General features: G+C 45.6%; 1 protein-coding gene across 2 annotated transcripts; it reads right to left on the bottom strand.

Annotated features, from left to right (window-relative positions):
* Window positions 1–346: 346 nt before the first annotated feature.
* On the bottom strand, window positions 347–23288 carry TTC32 (tetratricopeptide repeat domain 32). 2 transcript variants are annotated; one of them, XM_079941214.1, is made up of 5 exons: window positions 22794–23288; window positions 10470–10651; window positions 6081–6136; window positions 5800–5908; window positions 347–863 (listed from the first exon to the last, which is right to left on the bottom strand). In XM_079941214.1, the coding sequence occupies exons 1-5, from the start codon at window positions 22943–22945 to the stop codon at window positions 856–858; spliced, it is 507 nt and encodes a 168-aa protein (XP_079797340.1). In that variant the 5' UTR covers window positions 22946–23288; the 3' UTR covers window positions 347–855. The 2 variants fall into 2 exon arrangements, with proteins under 2 accessions (XP_079797340.1, XP_079797341.1); XM_079941215.1 differs by lacking the exons at window positions 347–863; window positions 5800–5908; window positions 6081–6136; window positions 10470–10651 and adding exons at window positions 16991–17378; window positions 18123–18289.
* Window positions 23289–23992: the final 704 nt, after the last annotated feature.

Below are 23992 nucleotides of genomic sequence, written 5' to 3'. Positions count from 1 at the left end.
AGAGAGTCCACGCTTGTAAAGAATCAGAGGGATAAGTCCAGTCTGCACATCTCACAGACTCGAGGGACCCGAGAGGAGATGCCATCCAGTGGCCACGCTGCTACTCAGACAGCTGTGCAGCAACGGAGGCCCACACGGAAGAGTGACTGGTCCAGACCACAGAGGCAGCACTGGAGCCCAGGTCCTCGAATGCTCAATTCTGAGCTAATAGGTGAGACAACTTCACCAACTCCACTTCCTGCAACCTTAAGTTTCCCTAGGAAGGCCGAGTCCTCCACCACGGGGGCACCTGGGGGCAAACGTCCCACGTGGTCTCTGGACTGGGAGACAAGATCCCGACCCTCGGCAAGCCCTGTCCCCACTCACACTCATCATCTGTGAAAGGAGGGGTGTGTTCATTTCCTGGGGCTGCTGGAACAAAGGACCACATACTTCGTGGCTTAAAACGACAGAAATTTATTCAGAAGTCAGAAATCAAGGTGTCAGTAGGGACCATACTTTCTCCAGTGGCTCTAGGAGAGGTTCCTCCCTTGCCTCTTCCAGCTTTTGGGGGTTCCAGAAGCTCCTCAGTTTGTAGCTTCATGACCCAAATCTCAGCCTCCATCCACATGGTCTCCTCTCCTCTTCCGTCTCAAATCTCTCTCTGCTCTTCTTTTAAAAGGACACTTATCATTGGATTTAGGGTCCACTCAAATAATCCAGGATGCTCTCTTCATTTCAAGAGCCTTAACTTAGTCACATCTGCCAAGATTCTTTTCCAAATAAGGTCATATTCACAGGTGCTGAGAGTTAGGTCTTAAGCATATTTGCAGCAGGGGGGCTCCGGACCAAATGAACTCCAGGTCTCACTCAGTTCTAAAACTCTGTCACAAAAATGTCAAAGAGCAACTATTTCAATATCTCTAATGCATCCAGGTAGGCTAAAAAAAAAAAAAATCAACATCCCAAGAGGTAAATGGACAATTTTTACATCCAATTTGGAAGATACTCCAATTAGTAAGCAGACATACATGGATGCCCTGCCTTCCTAATGTCAGAGAGATGCAAACCAAGACGAGTCTTAGATGTGTTTATTCTAAGAAAATGCAAACCCAGCACTGACAAGGACGTGATGAAACTGGGACTTACACATGGACCCGCCATTTCTTCCCAGGGAAAGAAAGGGAGGCACGAATTAAATTGAATTGAATTGTAGGTGGGTATGTAAATCAGCAAAACTCCTTGTGGGAAAAAGCGTGGCAACATGTTCCAAGAACCTTGAAAATAAAGATGTCCATTGGCTGAAAATTCCGCAGCTGAGAATTCACCCTGAGGAAATCATCCTTGGAAACAAATGTCTGTCTCACATTATTTACAAAATCTGAATATTGCAAACAACATACACTTTCAAGAGAATGGGAAGAGTTTTGCGTGGACACTCTGCAGCCACAAACGCAACTTTAAAACCAGGAAAGCAGCTAAGGTGAATAGATCTGGATCACCGAGGAGGAGGGAAGGAGTCTTCAGAGACGCGAGCCGTGTTTAGTTGTGGGTGAGCAAGAGCGTGATGTGTCTGCTTTATAATTATGTCATAAACTGCATCTGTTTTAAGCATTTTTATACTTCAATCGCATTTTAGGATGGATGGATGGATAGACAGATATATAGTTGTTTGGGGTTTTTTCATTTTGTTTTTCCTTTTTAAGAGGTAGATCCAAGAACCGTTAGGACACCAACTGCCCCGGAAGCGGAACTCCATCTGGGACAGAGCCTTGAAGGGCTCCCAGAACCGGAAGATGAATCAGCAGCGATTTCTTTGTACTTCCATGAAGTCCACAGCTGTTGACACACACGGTCCTGAGCGAGGATGAATGGAAGGAGGTCCCTAGGTTTTAGATCCCAAGAGGTGAAAATGTCATGACCGTGACTCCCGGGCCACGCCCTTGCCTCCTAGGACGCGCCCTTCACCCTCCCGTGGGAAGCCAGGCGCGGGGAGCGGGCGTCGCTCTGCAGCCGAGGAGCCTCCCCCGACGCATCACCCCGGGGGCAGCCGCCCGGAGCTGCAAGGCCGGTGGCACGCGACACACACCTGCCCCTCCGGGCCACCCCTCCTCTCCCCGGCGATCGCCCTGCGCAGCCCACCCGGCTCACCCCAGGTGAGCGCGCAGCCCCTGCCTGCGCGGCCCTCCCACCCAGGTCAGCGTGCTCCCGGGATAGGTGGCCCCAGTTCCCCTGCCCCTTGCTCCTCGCCGCCCTCCCCACCTGCCCGCTTCTCTGCCACAGGCTGTCCTTGCTGTTCCGGACCTTCTCCCCACGGCCGGGCCCGGGGGGCACCCAAACCGACCTCTCGCTGCCCCCGGGTCAGTGAAGGATCGAATGGAAGTGCTCGCGGGGAGTTCCCGTAGGGGCAGCCGCCGGGCCCGCCTTTTCCAGCTGACCCTGCACCGGGTCTTCCCAAGCTGCTTGCCCAGAATCTTCTGGATGAGGCTGGCCTGGGCTTTCTGAAAAACAAAGCCTACCGCTTAGAACTTATTGCTGGGGACTTCCCTGATGGCGCAGTGGTTAAGAATCCACCTGCCAATGCAGGAGCCACGGGTTCGAGCCCTGGTCCGGGAAGATTCCACCTGCCGCGGAATAACTAAGCCTGTGCGCCACAACTACTGAGCCTGTGCTCTAGAGCCCGCGAGCCACAACTGCTGAGCCCAGTGCGCCACAGCTACTGAGCTGCACGCCTAGAGCCCTGTGCTCTGCAACAAGAGAAGCCACGCAATGAGAAGCCCGCGCACCGCAACGAAGAGTAGCCTGTGCTCACCCCAACTAGAGAAAGCTGGCGCGAAGCAACGAAGACCCAACGCAGCCAAAAATAAATAAAATTAAATAAGTTAATTTTTTTAAAAAAGCACTTATTGGTGGGAGGGGAAGAGCTCTTGCGGCTTCTTATGGCCCCATGTCCCCAGAGCAACCTCCTGTCCCTCACTCCACACCCCTGACCAACAGGGTAAGACTGGCCTGGCCGGGGGCAGGGGAGGTAGTGAATTGAGGGGCCTCCGGCATCGCCTGTCCTTCCATCTGTGGGCCCTGCCCGCCCCCCCTGACATGGAGGTGAGCCACCAGGGCCTGGGAAGCGTGAGGAACGCCAGTCAGAATGCATGTCTCCAGGCCTGAAACGACTTCATTCATTCCTTCACCCTGTGAATGTAAGCCAAACTCGGTATTTACATGGAACACAGTCCCTTCGTATTTAAGCCTTATCAGCCATGAACTAGATCCTTTCCTGGAAGCAAGCTCTGATGAGGTCAGTCTTGGGTCCTCCCTCCAGGAGGGTGGCCAGTGCACCCACAGCCACTGCTCAGGGGCCTGGGCTTCAGAGACCGTGGGCGAGTTTCTCTTCATGGACACCTGTCAACAAGTAGGCTTCCTTATGGGGCAGGTACACTCAAAGGGGAGCAAGGCTCTGCATCTCATGGGCCCTCCTGGCCCACAGTCACGCATCACCTTCACTGCAGGGACTGTGCGGTCCACACACATTCCCAGGACCCAGCCCAGCCAATATCCACACCCAGTTACATCTTCCAGAGCAGGGCATCTGCCCAAGGCCACGGGTCCACCATAGGAATGGCCTTTCTTGTTGGGACCTAGATTCTCTTGAGACATCCTCAGGTCTAAGGGCCTGGTTGGGGCACCGGCTTTGACCCCACCTCTGTGCCCCAGGCAACAGCAGGGCACCACCTGGCGGTAGTGACTGCATACAGCCTACCAACCTGCAGGCCTGGGTTCCTGCCATCTAACCCCTAGACCTAGACAGAAGTGGCTTCCAGATCCCAGGCCCCCAGGCTAGCAGACAACTCTAGAGGTCCAGGGCCCAACATGCACGTGTTGCCAAATCTGCCTCTTCCGGTGAGGAAGCTGAACCCAGCCGTGGGGTGAGTCCCAGAACCTTTCCCTGCAGAGGATGCAAGCCCAGTTTGAGGTGGCTCTGAAGAAGGCTCCAGAAACCTCTCACAGAGTGTGTTCACCCCTCTTCAGGCTTCATTCGTGAGTAGCCAGGCCTCTGGGCTCTCCAGTCACGTGGCCCCCTGCTCGGTGCTTCAGTCACGTGTGGCCCCCTGGTGCTTCAGTCACGTGGCCCCCTGCTCGGTGCTTCAGTCACGTGGCCCCCTGCTCGGTGCTTCAGTCACGTGGCCCCCTGCTCGGTGCTTCAGTCACGTGGCCCCCTGCTCGGTGCTTCAGGAGGGCTCCTTGGCCTCCAGCAGCCTTGTGTCCTGTCTTCCCCGTGATCTCTGCCTGCCTCATTCCGCCTTCCAGCCCCGTCTTAGGCCTCCTGCTGGCTCGAATCTGAAGCCACAGCATCTGCTTCCGTCCTGAGTAAAGAAGACCTTGAGCGTCTGCCTTGGTGGAATCCCTTTCCAGACTCACTGATTTCTCACTTCCTCTGTGGAAGATGACTGAGACGGTCACAGCTCAAACTCACCTCCTGTCACTTCCACACCTTCGTGAAAATTATCCCATCTCTTCCTATGTGAATTCTCAGGCTTCAGAGCGCATTTCAAATGCTGCCTCTTCCACAAAGCCTTTCTGGTTCTCCCTTCCCTCTCCCCCAACCCTCCTTCTTTTAAATTCTTATGATCAGAGTCATAACTGTATTCTGCCGTGTATGGTCATTTGTCCCTTATTGTTTGTCCTTATTTTCCTTTCTAAGTGGATTTCCTTGAAGGCAAGACCCATGATCTTTGCCTCTGGTAGCATTCAGGCTTGACATTCAACTCCTAAAATGTATGTGAAAATGAGTAAATTCTAATATTTGTCCACTCATCCTAGGTCAATGCTATTCTGCTGCTACTTGGGTAAAGAAACACTAACCCAAGTGGGCAGGCATGGGGACAGGCCAAGGAGAAAGCTGTTCTGCCACCAGGAGATGGCTCAGTGGTGTTGCAGACCCAGATTAGAGGTCAGTGGGGGACCGAGGGAGAACTTTCCTTAAGTATTTCTACCTGGTTGCTCTAGGCTTGGCATTCTCACTCAGTAGGGCCTATGAGGGGGCAGACAGATGCTGGAGATGCAGACAAGGATGGCTAAAGGTGAGGCTATTCCAGGGTGTATTCTGGGGGAAGGAGGGCAGAGGAGAAAATTCTCCCTGAGTTCACCAAATGCTTCCCCTCTTAAGATGAATCCTTCACTGAGCTCTACATTGGGAAAATGACCACCGTGAGTCAGACGTCAGAGTCGGGGTCCTTTGAGATGGAACGGATGTGCTTGGTGGATATCACAGCAGAATTACTCCCGGGCAAGTGCTGGGTGTCAGTGTCAGCAGGATTTGACACTGGAACACAGTGAAACATCACTGTGAATGGTAAGTGCTCTCAGACGGCTTCTGCCCGTGAACAGCTTCATCTTCTAAAGACTCTGGCCCAAACCACCTGGCCCTCACCCATCAGGCTTTTCTAGTGTCTGGTTATGCTCATTTTCAGGCATTTTATGAGACATTTAACAAGTCTGGTTATCCTTCTAGAAGAAGGTAGTCCTGGAACAAAGTCCACATGAGCCAAGAAACCTTAGTTTTCCTTGCCTCGGTGATGTCCCCTCTCTGCACGCACCTTGAACTTGGGCCAGGAAAGTGTACTTAACCTTATGGCCTGGATTCTCAGTCAGGATCTTCCACTGACTTCCTAGCTGTTCCCTCCAGCCCCACGCAGGCTTCCTCATGTGTAACAAGGGGCCGGAAAGGGCTGTAGGCAGGTGTTGATGGACGCAAGTTTCTATGGGGCCAGAAAGTCACGATCTGAGAGGGAACCTCGGAACACATGTCACCTGCGACCCTACCTTCTTCCTCCTCAGAGGGTGGCACCCAAAGTTCCCAGCCGTGGTTCTGCCCGGCTGTCTGCTTCCTCGTCACAGAGGTAGCCACCGCGTCCACACTATCCAGGATGACCTGTAAGTCATTCCATAAATGTCAGCAGGTTTCAAATTCCAAACGCCCTTAACCAAGGGCGTGTCAGCCCCGCTGCCCTGACACTGGTGTTCCAGTTCGGGGATCTTGCACCCTTCCTTAAAACAGGGAGAATTCTCCGCGCGCCACGGCAGGGGCCCTCCAAGTTTGTTACCTTAGAACGTGTTTTATGACATGAGATGAATGACCTCATCCTGGTTGTCTGGCTTCCTGTCGGCAAAGAAAAAACATTAGAGACAAGGATAAGCACCACCTGCAGAGTCCTTTTGTGGAGGAGAAAAGCTGCTCAGTTACTAAGTTCTCCACAAGCATTTTCAACAGCTCCAGTCGGTCTGTCCCCACTTTCTCACATGTCCTAACCTGTCAGGAGCAGTTGTGGTCTCCATCGCAGCACGTGTGAGGCCCAGTTGCCCACTTCTCCAGGTAAGAGTGTTTTCCAGTGATGACCACGTGACTGTCTTCACCCCCAGGGACCAATATGAACCCCACTGTGGGAGTTCACGGAACGCAGTCTGACTTTGGAGGTCATCTTTGGCATGGCTCCTTCCTCCTCCATGTGTGATCTAATGGCCTCAGATGCAGGCCTACAGTTGTGGAGCCCTTCCTGGCCGGTCCTGCAGCAGTCTCTGAGGAGGGCGGCAAGAATGTTTCCCCTGGGCCCAGTTATGGAGCCTGTCTCCTTTCCAGAACATGCCGTAACAGACTGAGCCCTCAGCTCGGCCCATTCTCCCCTTCCTGGCCCCCGTAATGGTCTCAGGTGGGCAATGTTTCTCACTGTAGAAATGGGAGGTCCGTCCTGTTAACCTAGCTGAATGTTATGGCTTGGCTAGCTATAACGGCCAGGGTGGTGTGAGTGGAGTGTAGTTCTTGGCTTTGGTGATAAACGGCCCTGGCCGCAGAGCCCCTGCTGGTGGCCGGACCCCTGCTGGGCCACAGGCGCCGATTCAAGATGCTGGCTTCTCCCCACTGAGGAGCTCAGGCCCCCAATTCATCATGAGGATTTTAGAAACACCAAGAGCATCAAAGAAGAGGAAGGACACAGTTTAAGTGTAAGTATTGGCTCACATAAAGGAGACCCTTAAAGGGCCCCTAAGAAGACAGGATTTGCATGTAACCACTGACTAAAGCTTGAAGTGCTTTAGAAAGCAAAAGCCCCTAAGTAGTGTGTATAAACTGACGGGCGTAAGTATTCAGAGAAGGGACAACAGCTCCGAGGAGAGTGAGAAAGTCTTCAGGAAGGAAGTGGCAACCCAGAGCCTTCTTGGAAGGGGAAGGGGCTCTGAACTTGAAGAGCAGAGGGTGTAATGTGCCCGTAGGGTGGATGGTGGCTGTGAGCCAAGGCTGTTGCATTGCATCTGGACTATTGGGAGAGAGACGAAAGGCTTATTCCCCACTCCTGATGCCTCCTTCCGTGTGGGAAGAGCTCTAATAGCAGTGACACACAACATTTCTCCACCCCCTTACCCCCTCCTCCCCAACCTGGGGTTCTTAGTGGGATAAAGAACCAAACTGCACAGCTGGGACATGGCCTCCCTTCCCTTCCTTCCTCTCCTTGGAGTAGCCTGGGTTTCAGAGTCTGTGTTTCTCTGGTTTCCTCCTGGCCATAAAGTCTTCCCCGGGCCGCAGCAGCAACCTACATCTTCCCCAACGATGTGGCAGAGCAGCGGAGGGTTGAATAAATTGTCCTAATTCTAAGTCACTGGTTGGAGGACACAGCCTACACTCTCTGTAAGCCCTATATACTGGGCTTCCCAGAGAAGCCCAGCATCCCCCCTAAATGTGCCTGTCTGCACTACCAGTTGGTTCAAAGCCCAGTGCTATTTCCTTGGGCCCTCAAGACTGGGGGCAGCTGGCAAGGGGTGGCCACTCCCATCCTCCCTCCTCCCCAAGAGCGCATATGAAGCTCATTCTTGGATCCCATGAAACTTGTACTCTTAAAATAAAGTCCCTTTTGACATGAGTTGAATCTGAATAAGTGTTTGATCCTTGCACCTAAATTTGTCCCCAGGTGGAAATGGCAGGGATTGGCTTCCTCGGTGGCTGAGCCACTAGTCTCCCTGTTTGTCATCCTCTCAGTCTGGGCTGATGCAGAACCAGGTAGATAGCGCCTCCTGCTGGCCAGTGCTCCACAGTGAACTGCAGCCTGACAGGGGTTGGCGGAGAAGCAGCCAGCTTGGGGCCATGGACCCTCTCCCACCTCCACCCCAAAGCAGGGATCTTCTTGCCCAGCTGATGGGCGCCTGGCAGGACAGGACAGGCTCAGGCCCTGTGGTGCCAGGATGGCTCCTGCCAAGATGCCTGTTGCCTGGGGACAAAAAGAGGGAGAGGGCTTCCCTGGTGGTGCAGTGGTTGAGAGTCCGCCTGCCGATGCTGCCGATGCAGGGGACCCGGGTTCGTGCCCCGGTCCGGGAAGATCCCACATGCCGCGGAGCAGCTGGGCCCGTGAGCCATGGCCGCTGAGCCTGCGCGTCCGGAGCCTGTGCTCCGCGACGGGAAAGGCCACAAGAGTGAGAGGCCCGCATACCGCAAAAAAAAAAAAAAAAAAAAAAAAAAAAAGGCCCATTAGGCAATTCAAAAGGAATTATGTCTAGAAATTTGAAAGCCAGCAGCCAGCCTGAGGAGGAAGAGCACTTAAGGAAACATTCTGGGACATTCTGCTCCCACCCGGGACTGCTGGCTGTGGTGGTGATTGACGGTGATGGGACACAGCAGTGTTTTATGAGAGCCCAGGAGTAGGGAGCCCAAGAAGGCTATACATTAGTCATGTCTGAAAATCCTTCTCGCTGATACCGTGTGCCAGAAGAGCTAGCCACCGCCACTCGCCCAGATGAGGGACTTAATTGATCCAGGAAAAGGAGCCTTCAGCCAGCATTGTTCTACTTGCTCAATGGCAATGACTTTTTCCAGGGAGGAAAACCCACATAAAACTGTTGGAAGTAGAATTCTGGATCCAGTCAGGCCCTGATGTGTTATTAACCCATTATGCACAATTACATGGTATCCATTTGGTCTCCAATTTGAGAGAAGAAGCTTAATGCCCTCCCCCCGCAAACTAAAATCCTAGAGAAACTCAGGAGAACAAAGGGAAATCTCCCTGCATCTTCCCTTTCACCCTCTGGCCTCCTCTCCAGTCCCCACACGCTTGAATAGAGACACTGGTCGGTTACTCTGGACATCAGTCATCCCATGCTTAGACCTGGGCTAAGTGCCAGAGAGACGTACAAACACTGCTCCTGTCCTGAGTGTCCCCAGCTTGAGGGGAAGGACAAACACACAGGAAGGGAAAGAGCATAATTAGATGCTGGACTGAATGATACAGACGAGCAGTTCGCAAATTCGAGTGTGCATCAGAGCCCCCTGGAGAAGGCTGGGCCCTACTCCCAGGGAGTCAGGTTCAGCGGGTCTGGGCTGGGGACCAGATGTTACGTACTGACAAGTTCTTAGGTTATGCTGGCACTGCTGGTCCAGAAACCACACTCTGAGAACCAGCGAAACAGACCACTTTACACCTTGCTCCCTACACCTTAGTGTCCAGCTGAAGCACGTGGGGAGCTCTTGAAAATGTAAAGTCTGAGTCCGTAGGTCTAGCATAAGGCCCGGAATCTGCACTACTAACAAGCTTCTAGGTGACGCCAATGCTGCTGGCCTGTGGACCACATCCAGTGGCAAAGGTGCTCCGTCTAGACCATCACGGAAAATGGGAGAACAAGGAGATGAGTTTGGGTTGATCTTGGCAGGGAAGGGTTAATGGTATTTGCTGGCACTTGAAGGAGGGACAGGATTTAAATAAATGAGGGCAAGAGGGCATTCTGGGAGAGAATGCCAGAGTAGAAGCAGGGAGGTGGGAGTGAGAATAACCAGGGTAGATAAGTGGCCCCTGGCCACTGTCACGTGCTGGCATCAGTGACAGATGGAGGCTTCGGGCTCCGCAAGAAGGCGCCTCGCTCCATTCACCCTCCACCCCACCCTCCACATCCAAGAGGCTGTTCCTATTGCAACAAGTCTACCAGCAGCTGGTCTTCATAATGGAAGTGATTATTGTTCTGCAGGCCCCACTGACAGCTCCCAGTCCTGCCAGCTTGGCCAACTTGGATGCCTGTCACCTGGCTTGTAATGGCTTGTTGTTTGGCAGCCTGAAGGAACTCCCACTTTTCTTTTCCCTTCTCGAGCCAGAGGAGGCTCTGTCCTCCAAGAGCCGAGTGTCTCAAAGGCACAGCGGGTGGTTAGGAACTTCTCAGCAGGCAGCCGGAGCAAACCAGCCTGTTTTTGTAGGGAGCTTACTCCTGGGTCCCTCTCCTGATTCAGTCAAGGTCATGACCAAATAAGGAAATAAGAGCCCTCTCTTTCCTCCCCTCCCTTGTTCTAACAAAATGTTCACCCTGTTCCCACAGAGCTGCATTTTGTGGGTGCAGGAACACGAAGGCATACGTGTAGAAAGTTTGGAAATGGAGCTAATGTTTACTGGGTAGTCTTTTAATTTTCCCAGGGCTGCCACAACCAAGTACCACAAACCGGATGGCTTATAAGAAATGTTTTCTCTTACCGTTCTGGACACTAAAAGTCTGAAATCCAGATGTCGGCAGGGCCATGCTCCCTCCAAAGCCTCCTGGGGCGGATCCTTCCTTGCCTCTTCCGGTTCTGGTAGCTGCAGGACATCCTTGACTTGTGGCGGCATCACTCCCGTCTCCGTCTCCGTCTTCACACGGCCCTCTCCTCTGTGTCTGTCTGTATCCAAATTTCCTTCTTACAAGGACACCGGTCGTACTGGATTAAGGGCCCACCCCTCTCCAATACGACCTCATCTTAACTAATTACATTGCAAAACCCCAAATGGGGTCATATTCTGAGGTGCCAGTGCTTAAGACTTCAACATATCTTGGGGGCGGGGGGGACACAATTCAGCCCATAACAAGAAGCCCCTGTTACAAAGCCACATGAAAACATAAAGTCCTTGCAGAATTTGACCTTGTCTTTTAGAGAGCTTCCATCCTCTAAATTAAACTAGAACTATAAGCTGTTTTAAATGAAAACAACTATAAATCAGGCCCTTTCTCAAGAACAATGTTGAAACAAGAGGTCAAACCCCATACCTAATAGCCAGGGATGAATCTGCAAGATCTAAACAGCAAGTCCACTGGCAGACTAGGATCACGAATTCATCTATCCATTCAACATATTTGAGGCCCTTCTGTGTGCCAGGCACTGTTCTAGGTGCTGATGATACAGCAGTCAACGAAACAGACAAAAACCTCTGCCCTGGTACAGCTTACCTGCCGGGGGGCGAGAAGACAAGCAGACCAAATCAATAAAAATGCGGTATGGGTTGAGAGGGGAAAATAAGTGAAATGAGGATTGGGATTTGCATTTTAAGCGGGGTGGTCAGGGGAGGCGACAAGCAAGCAAAGGCCTGAAGGACACGAGGCTCTGGCCTTGGGGCGAGAGGTGCAGACAGGATACAGCAAGCACAAAGTTCCTCAACAGAAGATTTTGTGAGAACTCTGCTTCTTACTCTGTGATGAGCCACTGCATGCTTTCAAACACTCACATGACAAGTGTTTACTTAACTGAAGAACCAGAGACCCACCAGGATGAGAGCCTTTGAGGCACTGAGTAGTTATAGTCATTGAGGAAGGTCCCAATTTTACCTGGGCATAAAGTTACTGGGTTAAAATCAAAACGGGTTAATGTCCTCTGGGCCATAAAATTTGGGGTTATCATTTCCACCAGGCTAAAATCATTTGCATCTCCTCTGGACAAAAATCTTCAAGTTAGGGCTTCCCTGGTGGCGCAGTGGTTGAGAGTCCGCCTGCCAATGCAGGAGACACGGGTTCGTGCCCTGGTCCGGGAGGATCCCACATGCCGCGGAGCGGCTGGGCCCGTGAGCCATGGCCGCTGAGCCTGCGCGTCCGGAGCCTGTGCTCCGCAACGGGAGAGGCCACGACAGTGAGAGGCCCGCGTACCGCAAAAAAAAAAAAAAAAAAAAAAAAAAAAAAACTTCAAGTTATGTGTAATCTCACAGGGTCCAGGCCCTAATCAAGAGTAAATAGGAAATAAAAGAAAGACGCAACCCTGGAGAATTTAAACAGATCGTGGGTAGGTCTGTTAGGCTGTGCTCAGTATGATACTGAAAGGCTATGCAATCCTCCTTTTGCCTTCTTCATAAATGTTGGACCCTTTTTCTTAACATAAGACACAAATTTACATATTGGCAGCTGTGGCTTTCAATTTTCCAAATGCAGTGTGCTATTAATATTAATCTGCTTTTCACCATCTTCTGTGTCTGTTTTCAGTCAGGCAGGAAAATTAACAACAAGCAACTCTAGAATGACAATAATGCTCCATTATAAAAACTAAGTATATTTTAATACTCTTTTGATACTCACCTTTATGGATACTAAAACATTTTATGAGCGATTTAAATTTTGTATCAGGACCAAAGAAATACACACATATCTGCTTTGAGTTGAAGCCAGCAACAAAAAAACTGATTGACACTAACTGAACTGTGGTTTTGAATTTTATATGGATTTGGGGCATAACTCTGGGCAAGTTACTGAATTTCTTAGCCTCAGCTTCCTCCTCTGAAAAATAAAACCTTCGTCACTTCACTGTTGTACATGTGGTTGTGCTGACAGACACAGAGCTGGGATTACGCTGCTGTGCTCATTTTCACTCTGTTAAATGCATATTCACAGGTCATAATTTCTGCTTTTTGGGCTTTATTGTAGGTTTCTTCTTTTTATCATGTCTTTTGCTACATGGATGTGTCCTTTCATCTTGTGATTGTAAAAATTAAAATTCAGGTTTTTTAATCTTACCAATTGCTTTTTTTTTCCCAAGGGGAAAAAAAGTTTTACTCGTATTTCTCATCCTTCTTTCCTTTTGTAAAGACTGAAATGGTGTTTTCTGAAGTACCCTTAGCATTAGATATGAAATTCAACAAATCTCAATCTCTCTCAATCTCCTCTCTGTCTCTCTCTAAATGCCATTTTTAACTGGAATCCCTTTCCCATAATTTAGTGTCCCATTTTTGAGAAATATAGAAAACAACACAACGTGCATTTATCTAGAAGCTGTTAAAATTACACACTTAGCTCATGTACCAACTGTTCTGTTAGCTCTTCACTAGGTTCTTGGAAAGTTACACCATATGTTTGTCAATAATTAGTTTTTTAAAATAACAACCTGTTCACCCAAACACATTAAATAAATATGCCATAAGAAGTGAAAGTTCCACATCACGGCTTCAGGCAGAGATGCACCTCCCATTTACTCCACACAAGTTTCTTGTCAGAGAACATCACATGAGCCAAATTGGAATCATGCTACTTATTTGGATGGAAGCAGAAGAGGCAGCAGTTTTTAGGACTCTTGCATCTGTGTTGTGTGTGTGCTACTAGGTGTTTTGAAACACTCTCATGTTTAGCCTTTAATTTGCCCAAAAGTGCTTTTCTGTGTTATAACTTCATTAAGTGCATTTTGCATGCCAGAAGACCATGAGACCCGAAAAGCTTGAAAAAGTTGAGAATGGTACAGAAACTCTGAATATACTTAAAACCCACTGAATTGTACACTCTGTATCTCAATAAAACTGATGGTACAGAAAAAATAATGAGTAAAGGAAGCATTCATGCCATTACAGTTTATGTAACTGTTGTAATTATGTAATTCCAAATTATTACTTATATAAACTTGTCTTTATCAGTCAATTGATATATATATATTTTAATTTTTATTGGAGTATCGTTGATTTACAATGTTGTGTTAGTTTCAAGTGTACAGCAAAGTGAATCATTTATACATATACTTATATCCACTATTTTTTAGATTCCTTTCCCATATAGGCCATTACAGAGTAGAGTTCCTTGTGCTATACAGTAGGTCCTTATTAGTTATCTATTTTTATATGTAGTAGTGTGTATATGTCAATCCCAATCTCCTAATTTATCCCTCCCTCCCCTTACACCCTGGTAATCATAAGTTTGTTTTTACATCTGTAACTCTATTTCCGTTTTGTAAATAAGTTCATTTGTACCCTTTTTTAAGATTCCACATATAAGTGATTTCATATATTTGTCTTTCTCTGTCTGACTTACTTCATTCAGTGTGACAATCTCTAGGTCCAGCCATGTGGCTGCAAATGGCATTATTTCGTGATATATTTTTCTATCTGCAAAAAGTATTTGGGTATCTTGGGCTAAGATGGAATTTGTAATTTTTCCAATTAAAATGAATGTAAAATGTTTTCATGTTATGGCTTTTCACTTAGCAGAAGCATTTTCAAGGATAAATTAAAGCTGTTAAGCAAGATAGGGGTTTAATTATTTGAAGCTTAGAGTCAGATGTTTAAGGGGGATTAGACTTGGCAGAGATGGAGATATTGAGATGTGTTGCCGTATGCTGAATTGATCTGTGCTGAGTGGCAGGGCTGAAATATATTCTGCCCATTGAGAAAGACGAAGACCTGCAAAACAGCGGAAGGCTAAGACTATATAGTGTTGTGGGGGGAAGGGGTAGAGAGGCCAGTGAAAGGCAGAAAAACCAGAAAAAATCTAGAAAAGGGCAAACAGATAATAATCAAAAGCTGACTTGGAAATTTCATTTGCTCATCCAGCAGCTGGGCTTGGTTTGTTGTCATAAAGGAAGTCCACATGCTTCATTCAGTTCCAGATTTCAGACAAAAAAAAAAAAAAAAGCTCCGTGCTTAAGAGTTAAAAGTTATTTTCTAAGCTCAAAAGTAATTTATATCCATTTATTCTCTCTTACCTTACTTTGTAAAGGACAAACCTTAAAACAAACTACAATTTTCTGCCTTGTTTGTAGAGAGAAAAAACTGGAAAACAATATAGTTTGGGCACTTTTCTAGTAGAAAAAGAGCTCAACAAGTACTGAAACGTGGGAAATATAAACAACAGCAAACATAAAATAACGTCTTTTTTAAAAGGTACATAGCAGGACTTCCCTGGTGGTCCAGTGGTTAAGACTTCGCCTTCCAATGCAGGGGTTGCGGGTTTGATCCCTGGTCGGGGAGCTCAGATCCCACATGCCTCGCCGCCAAAAAACCAAAACATAAAACAGAAGCAATACTGTCACAAATTCAATAAAGACTTTAAAAATGGTCCACATCAAAAAAATATTTAAAATTTTTTTTAAAAAAGGCAGATAGCAAAGGTATTAGTCAATCAGAAATTTAGAATCTGAATGTGTAATGTCGGAAGTTTTGAAGAAAATACATGAGGAAAATATATTATTCTTTAGTTATTTCCGGTAACTTGAGAAAAGTAAGTAAGTGTCTGGGTTCCAAATCAGCAATTGCTGATTCTGAACTTGAGTGACTTTTTTCTGATAAAGGATGAAGAAACGTTGAATAATAAAACCCTACAAAACCAAATTAAATTTTTAATAAGCTTTTTTTCATATTACATCTGATCCCAGTCAAGAGTAAAAAAAAGAGAACATAAGCCAAGAGAAAATAAAGTTATCGAAGCATTTTTTAAGTATTTGATTTTCAGGACAGACTGGCTTCAAACCTTCCCAAGGTCTACGGACTTTGCTTTTTATTTTATTTTTTTAATAAGTTGTAAAATAAGTTTTTAAAAGAAGTTATCTTAAGAGGAATTTTTCTACATTTTAATGCAACTTTATAAATTCTTTCAAAGACATTTCCAACATAAGATAAGTCATATTGGAAAATGTGAATCATTCCAGAAATAGAGATTTTAGTTTCCTTTCAAACTTCATTTCCTTTTAATATTCATTCACCTGCAGCCCAAATTCTTCATGTATTTTGCCAGATATTATTTATGAACTACAAACGAGGCAATTATGTCCTCTGCTTTATGAAATCACTTAAACTCAAACAAAACAAAACGGAACAAAACACCCTTTTAAGGGTGATGATGGTGATTGCATCTGAGAAGGTCACAGTAGTTACACTGAGCCCTCCTCTGGAGACACTGGGCAAACATACTCTTTTCTCCGGATTAGGGCAATTTCCACCCCAGAACAGTTTTTTTCCACAGCAATAATAAACTAGTTTGGGAGATCCCCAGATACAGGCTCTGAATCTTTGAAAGCCAAACCTCAACAATAAAAACACACACACAAAAATGTAGGTGAGACATGGTGTCTCTGGCTCGTTTTCCCTTCAAATCCTTCCCGGCTCTCGAAAGCTTCATCATAGCCTAATCGAGCGTTGCAGCACCCAAATAAAATAGATTTTTTAAAAGCCTTCTATTTACTAAGTGCTTTTTGTCAGTTTCTCACCTCTCTAATCACCCCCATTCCACTCACAATTTATTATATAGAGTGTGAACAGTTCTTGGCTTATCGTGAGTATTCAGTAAATGTTGATGATGGGATTATTAGTGTCATTATCCAGAGACAAAAAACGATGCTCGATATTTAAATCTTAACTACCTTATCAATGATTACTAGAGAAAATCAAGTGTAAGTTGAATTCTTTCAAATTGCTCTCATGCAAGACATGTGTTTATTTTTAAGCCCAAACGTTATGTCTCTCTAGCCTAGCTATATAAAATAGCTTTGCTCTCAAAGTGAATACCATGGGGAGAAAATGGGCAGGGGACTATTGTAGATTAAAAGAACACAAAGAGGCTTAACAACAAAATGCAGTGTAACTTGATTGACTCCAGATCCAGAAATAAAAATCTACCCAAGACATTTTGGAAACAATTGGGGAATTCGAATATGGGCTGGGTATGGATGATATTATAGAATTATTAGTTTTATTAGGTATTATAACGGTATTGTGGCTATAAAGAAGGCTGTCTCTATTCTTAGAAAATGCAGGCTGAAATATTTAGGAGTAAAGTATTGTGATATCTGCGCAACTTATTTTCAAGTGGCTCAGTAAAAAGTTATATATTTAAGTATAGAGAAAAAGCAAATGTGACACAATGTTAACAACTGGTGAACCTCAGTGAAAAGTTTACAAGTGTTTATTGTACTATACTTCCAATTTTCTGTAGAGGTAAGATTTTTTTAATAAAAAGTTGGGAATAAAAATAGCAAAATAAATAGTTTTACTGAAGAAAACACCACACATTTCTTTAAATATTTTACTGTAATAATATACAATTATACATTCTTTTTACTTATTTACACTTCATAAAAGCATACCCACTCAACATAGTTACTCAATCTGAAATTAACTACCTTAAGTACATCATTTAACTTTCAGTGCTGATGCATGAATCTCTTTATCTTAAATATAAATCAAAATAGCTTAACACCAGCTTTAAATTAAAGACAATGAGATGCCAGGTGGATCATGAGTTAGTATTTCAACTAAGTTAAAATTTTCAATAATTTCTTTTTTGCTTTTCTTTTTTGTCTAGAATAGTCTGTTTTAAGCTCAAAACAGCATCTTGAAATCCAGGATTTAAGTCTAATACTTTCTTGAAATCTTCCAAAGCATCATCAAAGTATCCTGTACCAGAACCCAAAAAAATGGAAAAGAAAAAACACTGAGTATTTCTATATATTATTCATAGCAAAGTTTGGATACATATACTTTTGCTTTTATATTTACAAGCTTTCAACCACTCCTACTAAAGGAATATTTTCCTCTTGATAATGATGTAGGGATGTTTGAATCACAGTAACTTTGTGTACCCTTACAGATTAATACACTTAAAATTAGTTATGGGTTTACGTACTGGGATTTAACAGGTACATAGCCTAAATCATCACAAACTTTCAACAAAATCATATCACCTATTTTATATAATTACAGTAAAATTAAGAAACAGGAAATTAATATTCTTTTTAACACTTTAATGAGAAACGATCCTAACAGTCCCTTTAGTCCAAGAATCTAAAACCCCTTCACTTTATATTGTCTTGTATGCCTTCAAAGATTTTAACTGAGAAAAGCTTCCCAGGGGATCAGAAGCATTACCCTCATTTCGCAGCTGGGGATGCAGAGGCACGAAGTAATGGGATCCCTCTCACTCCGGTGCCCAGGTCCAATTCCCACCCCAGTGCCCCGCTGTGGTCTGTAACACCTACTGAAAGCCTAAAATAAATTCAGGTGGCTTCCTTTGCTCCAGGCTCTAAACCTAAATTTCACATCACTTTCACACTGGATGGTAGCTACGTTAGTTTTACAACATTTGAGAGCTCTGAATTCACAGAATACAGTCAAAGACAAAAGGGGGAAAAAGATCCTTACCCAGCCTATATAGTATCAACCCTCTGTTGTAATACGGAACTTCAAAATTGGGTTGGACTTCTATGGCAGATGTGTAGTCATCCATGGCTTCATAAAAATCCACCCTGAAGTACTTGATTTGCCCCCTGTTGTTATATGCAGTAGCCAAATCCTCAGGGCTGCATTTGCTTTAAACAAAAAGTTCACATTAAAAACACAGTGTTGCCAAATTCCTCTTGCTTCCCCTTTCATTCTCTTTCGGGTGTTGTCAAACTCATAGCCTATGACATGCAGTATCTACACTGAAAAACCAAGCGGAAGAAACAAAGTGCGAGGAAATAAAGCGGTGGAGTCAATTTTTGTTTAATCCTGGTTTCTACATTCGCAAGGTTATATAGCACTGCAACGTCAATCTGAAAAGCACATTCATTTTACTGTGTGTTCAAAGCCCCTGTTCATTGTCAACTTGTTTTGTTGAATATAATATGAAAATGTTTATTTTCTAAAGCACATGCCAGTGAGGCAAAGAAGACAGCTCAGAATTGAATGAAGCAAGGAGGGAAAGCCAGCCCAAAGTTCAAGTGTGCTACGGACATGTCATAAAGTGAATCAGTTTTATCCTCAAATTTTTAAATGATCTCAAAACACTGAGATTTTAACTCATTTTCCACCAGTAAAGAAACAGAGGTTAACTCTAAGTGAAAAATCAACACGCTGATCCCTAGGGAGTGCTCTCTGGGGACAGAATCGCCCTCCCTCCAGCCTCAGCAGGTATCCTTCCCAAGGCCAGACTGGCTTCCTGCTAGGGGGACATCATGGCTCTGGTCCACACTGGGGGTCCTGTGTGCAGAAACGGCACTGCATCTGAGGGCTCCAGAGGTGGTCCAAGGAGCTTTGAGTGAGCAGCCTCCTGTGAGTGGTTAGACATCCAGGCAGCTCTGACCAGCCACCAGCTCAACAGGACACACACACACACACACACACACACACACACACACACACACCAGCCTTTGCTGGACAAATCTTCTACACAGAGAATATCAGTGGGCTCTGCTCCATGTCAGAGATGATTCTGTTTTCCTTTCTTTTTTTCAAAGAGGATTCTCAAATTTGAACCAAACAGGGAAGATGCAGGTTAAACTCAGCTGTCATTCTTTGTTATACTCCACAGTTCAAAGTCTAGTTCTCAGAAAATATTTGTGACCGCAGTCAGTGTTATTAAAAGTTACTTCTCTTAACATCTTGATCCTTGAGATCTCAGACAGGGACTGTAATTACTGCTGTTAGGAGCGGTACTCACAGCCTAGGGGTCTCCTTCAAGTTTAAGTTTCCTAACAATGGAAAGGAATCACTGCAACTTTAGAAAATGTCTGTTTCTGTGAGCTAGGACTGAGAGAGACTGGGTACATGGACACTTCTAGATGCCGCCAGCACCACCGTTAAATCCTAGTGAACAAGAAGGGACACTCCGTTTATCTCTCTCTCTGTTATGATATAGCTGGACTGCTGCCCAGTAAAGAGTATTAAGAAAAATGCAGCCTCAGGACTCGGTAAGGCTTTAGTCATTAAATTTCTAAGCTTCAAAGCTTTGTTATAAGTGTCTTATTATCAGAGGATCATCAAATGTTTGATTTAGAATCAGATCTCATTAAAACAAATTCTAAAAGCCTACTCTCCCTATGGAAATCGTTTCATATTTTAAAGACATGGGCTAACAGTTAAAGCCGAATTTTTTTAATACTGAGAATTTTGTAATGATAGTGTTTACTTGGATGGAATATAACCAAGTCACCTAATCCAAAAGTAGATTTTTTTTTTCTTTGCACTTGCTAACTTTAGCAAAGAAAAAAAAATTTGGAAATGACGTTTATGGCTAAGGCTGAACTTTTGGATATTAAAAGAAAACGTTATAAACCATTCAGAGTGGCAGGCATACAAAGACTGTGAATACTGTTTCAAAATGATTCACTGACCCATTGTTTTAAAAATAAACGCACCCTAAAAGATATATTTAAGGAAGAAAGTTGAAATGACAGAATTCAGTTTAACCATGAGTTCCTAGAAGAATTTCAGAACTATAAGGAAATTAGAAGGCTCATGCAGGCATGCTGAGCAACCTTCTGCTAAACCTCCACAGATTTTCCTTCCTATGCTGGTAAGGGGCAGAAATTACATTTGCCACACAACAAATTTGTGCTCTCAGGCTGAGATGAAAAAAGGAGGAGGAGTAACAAGACTAGAGGCATCGATGCCTGTTGCTGATGAATCCTTTTTGAAACCTACTAGATAAGTCTAAAAAATATAACAAACTAGTGAATATAACAAACAAGAAGCAGACTCACAGATATAGAGAACAAACTAGTGGTTACCAGTGGGGAAGGGGGAAGGGACAATACAGGGGTGGGGGATTAAGAGGTACAAAATATTAGGTATAAAATAAGCTACAAGGGGGTTCCCTGGTGGCGCAGTGGTTGAGAGTCTGCCTGCCGATGACGCAGGGGACACGTGTTCGTGCCCCCGTCTGGTAGGATCCCACATGCCACGGAGCAGCTGGGCCCGTGAGCCATGGCCGCTGAGCCTGCGCGTCCGGAGCCTGTGCTCCGCAACGGGAGAGGCCACAACAGTGAGAGGCCCGCGTACCGAGGAAAAAAAAAAAAAAGCTACAAGGATATATTGTACAACACAGGGTATATAACCAATATTTTATAATAGCTATAAATGGAGTATAACCTTTAAAAATTGTGACTCACTATATTGTATACCTGTAACATATAATATTGTACAGCAACTATACTTCAATAAAAAATTAAAAAATAAAAAAAAATTAACCTACTAGATAAGTCTATGCTTAGAGCTTGAAACAAGAATAGAAAACTACATTTTCTATGATTACTAACTTTGGGGGGGGTGGGTACCATCTTATTGCTTGTCCCAAAACTTCTATTAACTATTAGTCTGGTGTATGACTGAAATAAGAAAGCCACTAAATGTTTCTGATTTAATTCCATGTGAGTTTAACGAACAGGAGAAGAATCATAAGCCTCATACAAATAAGACTAGCTGGCATCCTGTCAAGAAAAATCAAATCCTTGAGGGGAGAGGATAGTGCAGACAACTCAGAACTGTCAGAAAACCTGCTCATCCAGCTGCCCTTTCTTTTTTCATCCTGGACCTCTCAACACCATCAACAAGAACAACAAAGGCAAAACCTGGAGTACAACACATGCTACACACTCAAGAATAAATCCAAGATGCTTTGAGAGAGTAGGTATTAGCAGGTGAGGTTGAGACAAGCTGGGACCTGGGACCCTTTGCTGCAGTGCTTGCACCTGGACAAACATCTCCTTGAGCAACAAAATACAAAGAAACTATACGGGACTAAAAAGTTGGTGCAAATTATGGACAAGATACAAGACCAAAAACAAAAACAAACGCCAACTGCCATTTCTGAAGAGCCGGGAGCAAAAACAAGGTGTCGGGAGCAAAAGCAGGGTACCGCGCATGCCCCCTACACTCAACGCCCCCAAAGGGGTGGGCAGACCGCCTAAGCCACCCCTCCGGCCAGCCGGACCCCGGACACACCCCCTCCCCTCACCCCTTATAAGGAATCAGCTCGCCCCTCCTCGGGGAGCAAGGGAATCTGTTACTTGTGTTTGCTCCCTCCGGCTGCAGCAGGGGCCCCAAGAAAGCCTTGCCGGAATTTCTTGTCGTCTCATCAGTTTCTATTGATTGGGGAAGGCCAAGAACCCTAGTAGGTATCAAGGTTGCTAACATCACACAAAAAAAGACATTACATGTTCTCTGACAGAAGGACACAACACCACCTACAATAGTGTTCTCACCATAATTCTGGATCTGAATTGGATCAAACCTCAAGATTTAACTACCAACTCACAAGAAATGTAGGAGACAGAGGACCATATTAAATGACATCAGGGGGTTGAATTCAGCAAATCCAAAATATGGGAAACTCTCAGGACACATGACCCGGTTTCCTCACCAAATAAACTGCAAGGCAAAAAAATGAAGGGGAGCCTTAAAGGCTAAAAGACTTGACATGCAACCCGACTTTAACCAACTGCTAAAAACCAACCAAACAAGCAAACAAAACAAAACAACCTTTATTGATCAACCAGGAAAATTCCAAAACTTGACATTAGCAATTATGTGCTAATGATATTGTGGTTACACCTTTTTAAATCCTTAAGATCTAGGAATGCACTCTGAAACATCAATGGATGAATAATATGATGCCCTGGATGAACTGATAATGCTTAAGCCCTGTGATGGTTACCTGGAGGTTCATTACACCATTTGCATATATTTAAATTTTTCACAGTGAAAAACAAAACACCTGCTGTGATGTCGTAGAGTTACGGCACTGTGTGCTAGCGTGGCCCCCACGGCACCTCGCCCTCACCAGGTCTCGCTCTAAGACTCTGGATCAGAGTAACATAGAATGGGGACACTCGAGGTGAAAGGCAGCCGGCGCCCCGGTGTCCGGACACCTTCATGGGTGTCCCCGAGGAACGCGCCGAGGGCTGCGCTCTAGGATGCTCCCTCACTGCCTTTCTGGAAAGACAAACGTCTGCCCGCTGCGCCGGTGAGCTCGGGTAGCCGAAAACCAGACTAGACGGACCCTGCCGCCCACCTTGCAGAGGTCCCGCTGTGCCCACTTCTCGCGATACTTACCTCCCGGACGCCTCTCCCTCGGAGGCCGCACAGGCGTACTGGCGAACGTAAGCGGAGTACAGCGCTTCGGCCTCCGCGTACTCGCCCTTCTGGAAATGAGCTTGGGCAAGCGCTAGGGTCGCGAGGTTTTCTTGCCCTTGCTGCTCTTCCATAGCGGTCGGAGGCCTAGCTTTCCCTATAGAACTGGGGTTGATTTCTGAGCGGTTAGAGGCGGCACGACAAAGCTACTTCCGCACCCCGGAATTTAACTTGACGGCAAAAACCTGGGCTCTAGAAAAGGGAGAATTTTGTGCCTTCCGCGGACCCGTCGTCTCGCGGGATTAATGACGCTGCTGGTGGCGAGCGCAGGTGCTTCAGGAAAGCTTGGGCAGACAGACCCCTGTGAAGTGCAGTTCTCTTGTTACTGCTGGTCTCGCCTACCTGTCTCCAGAAAAGCAGTAGATCGATAGTCCCAAACTGGTTTCCAAGTCCGTGGTTACATGTTGCAAGGAGTTTGCCCTTTGTTACAGTGAATGGTGGGGCAGGGGGGCGGTGCCGGAAGCGGAAAAGATGTAGGTTTGTTTTATGAATGGCTAAAGGACCCACGGATTTGTTGTAGCACTTTTCCGGTTCCTGCGTCCACCTGCTAGAGGTTGTTCTAAGCAGGCTGTGGTTACACTGAGACATTTTATGTCGAAATCCCATGAGCTTAGTTGTCACATGGACCTGAGTCCAGTTTCAAACACTACCATTTATTAACTCCAAGGCTCTAGACTGCAAACTTCTCAACCTTTTTGAACTTCTAGAATAGTGTAAGGATTAATTGAATAGTGTTTTGTGTTAATAGTCTGGGGTCGAGGATGTCAGTTTGCATTGCCAGGCCCTTTATGCCAAAGGGAAACCCATGTAGTAATGTATTAAACACAATATGTTTAATCCAAGTAAAAATTACGTAAAATGAACAGTCCTGAGAGAACAATTCCATTTAACATAGCATTAAAAAGAATAAAATACTTAGGAATTAACCAAGGAGATGAAAGACTTGGTTAGATGAAAACTACAAAACATTGATGAAAGAAAGCCATAAATAGACAAACCATGTTCGTACTAAAGCAATCTACAGATTCAATGGAATCCCTATCAAAATCCCAATGATGTTTTTACAGAAATATAAAACTCCATCCTAGAAATCATAAGAAATTTCAAGGGATTCCAAATAG

The sequence above is a fragment of the Stenella coeruleoalba genome, assembly GCF_951394435.1.
Source record: "Stenella coeruleoalba genome assembly, chromosome: 13".
NCBI classification, from domain to species: domain Eukaryota; kingdom Metazoa; phylum Chordata; class Mammalia; order Artiodactyla; family Delphinidae; genus Stenella; species Stenella coeruleoalba.
This window is presented reverse-complemented; position numbering and strand designations above follow the sequence as displayed.

Excerpts from the sequence above, each read along its gene's own strand:
- TTC32 (XM_079941214.1), bottom strand. The coding sequence starts at position 22,945 with ATGGAAGAGCAGCAAGGGCAAGAAAACCTCGCGACCCTAGCGCTTGCC. Across the intron at positions 10,652-22,793 it reads GAGGGAGAGGCGTCCGGGAG|ACAGACACAGAGGAGAGGGC; the intron begins GTAAGTATCGCG and ends ATTTGGATACAG. Across the intron at positions 5,909-6,080 it reads GTCATAAAACACGTTCTAAG|GTCATCCTGGATAGTGTGGA; the intron begins GTAACAAACTTG and ends AATGACTTACAG.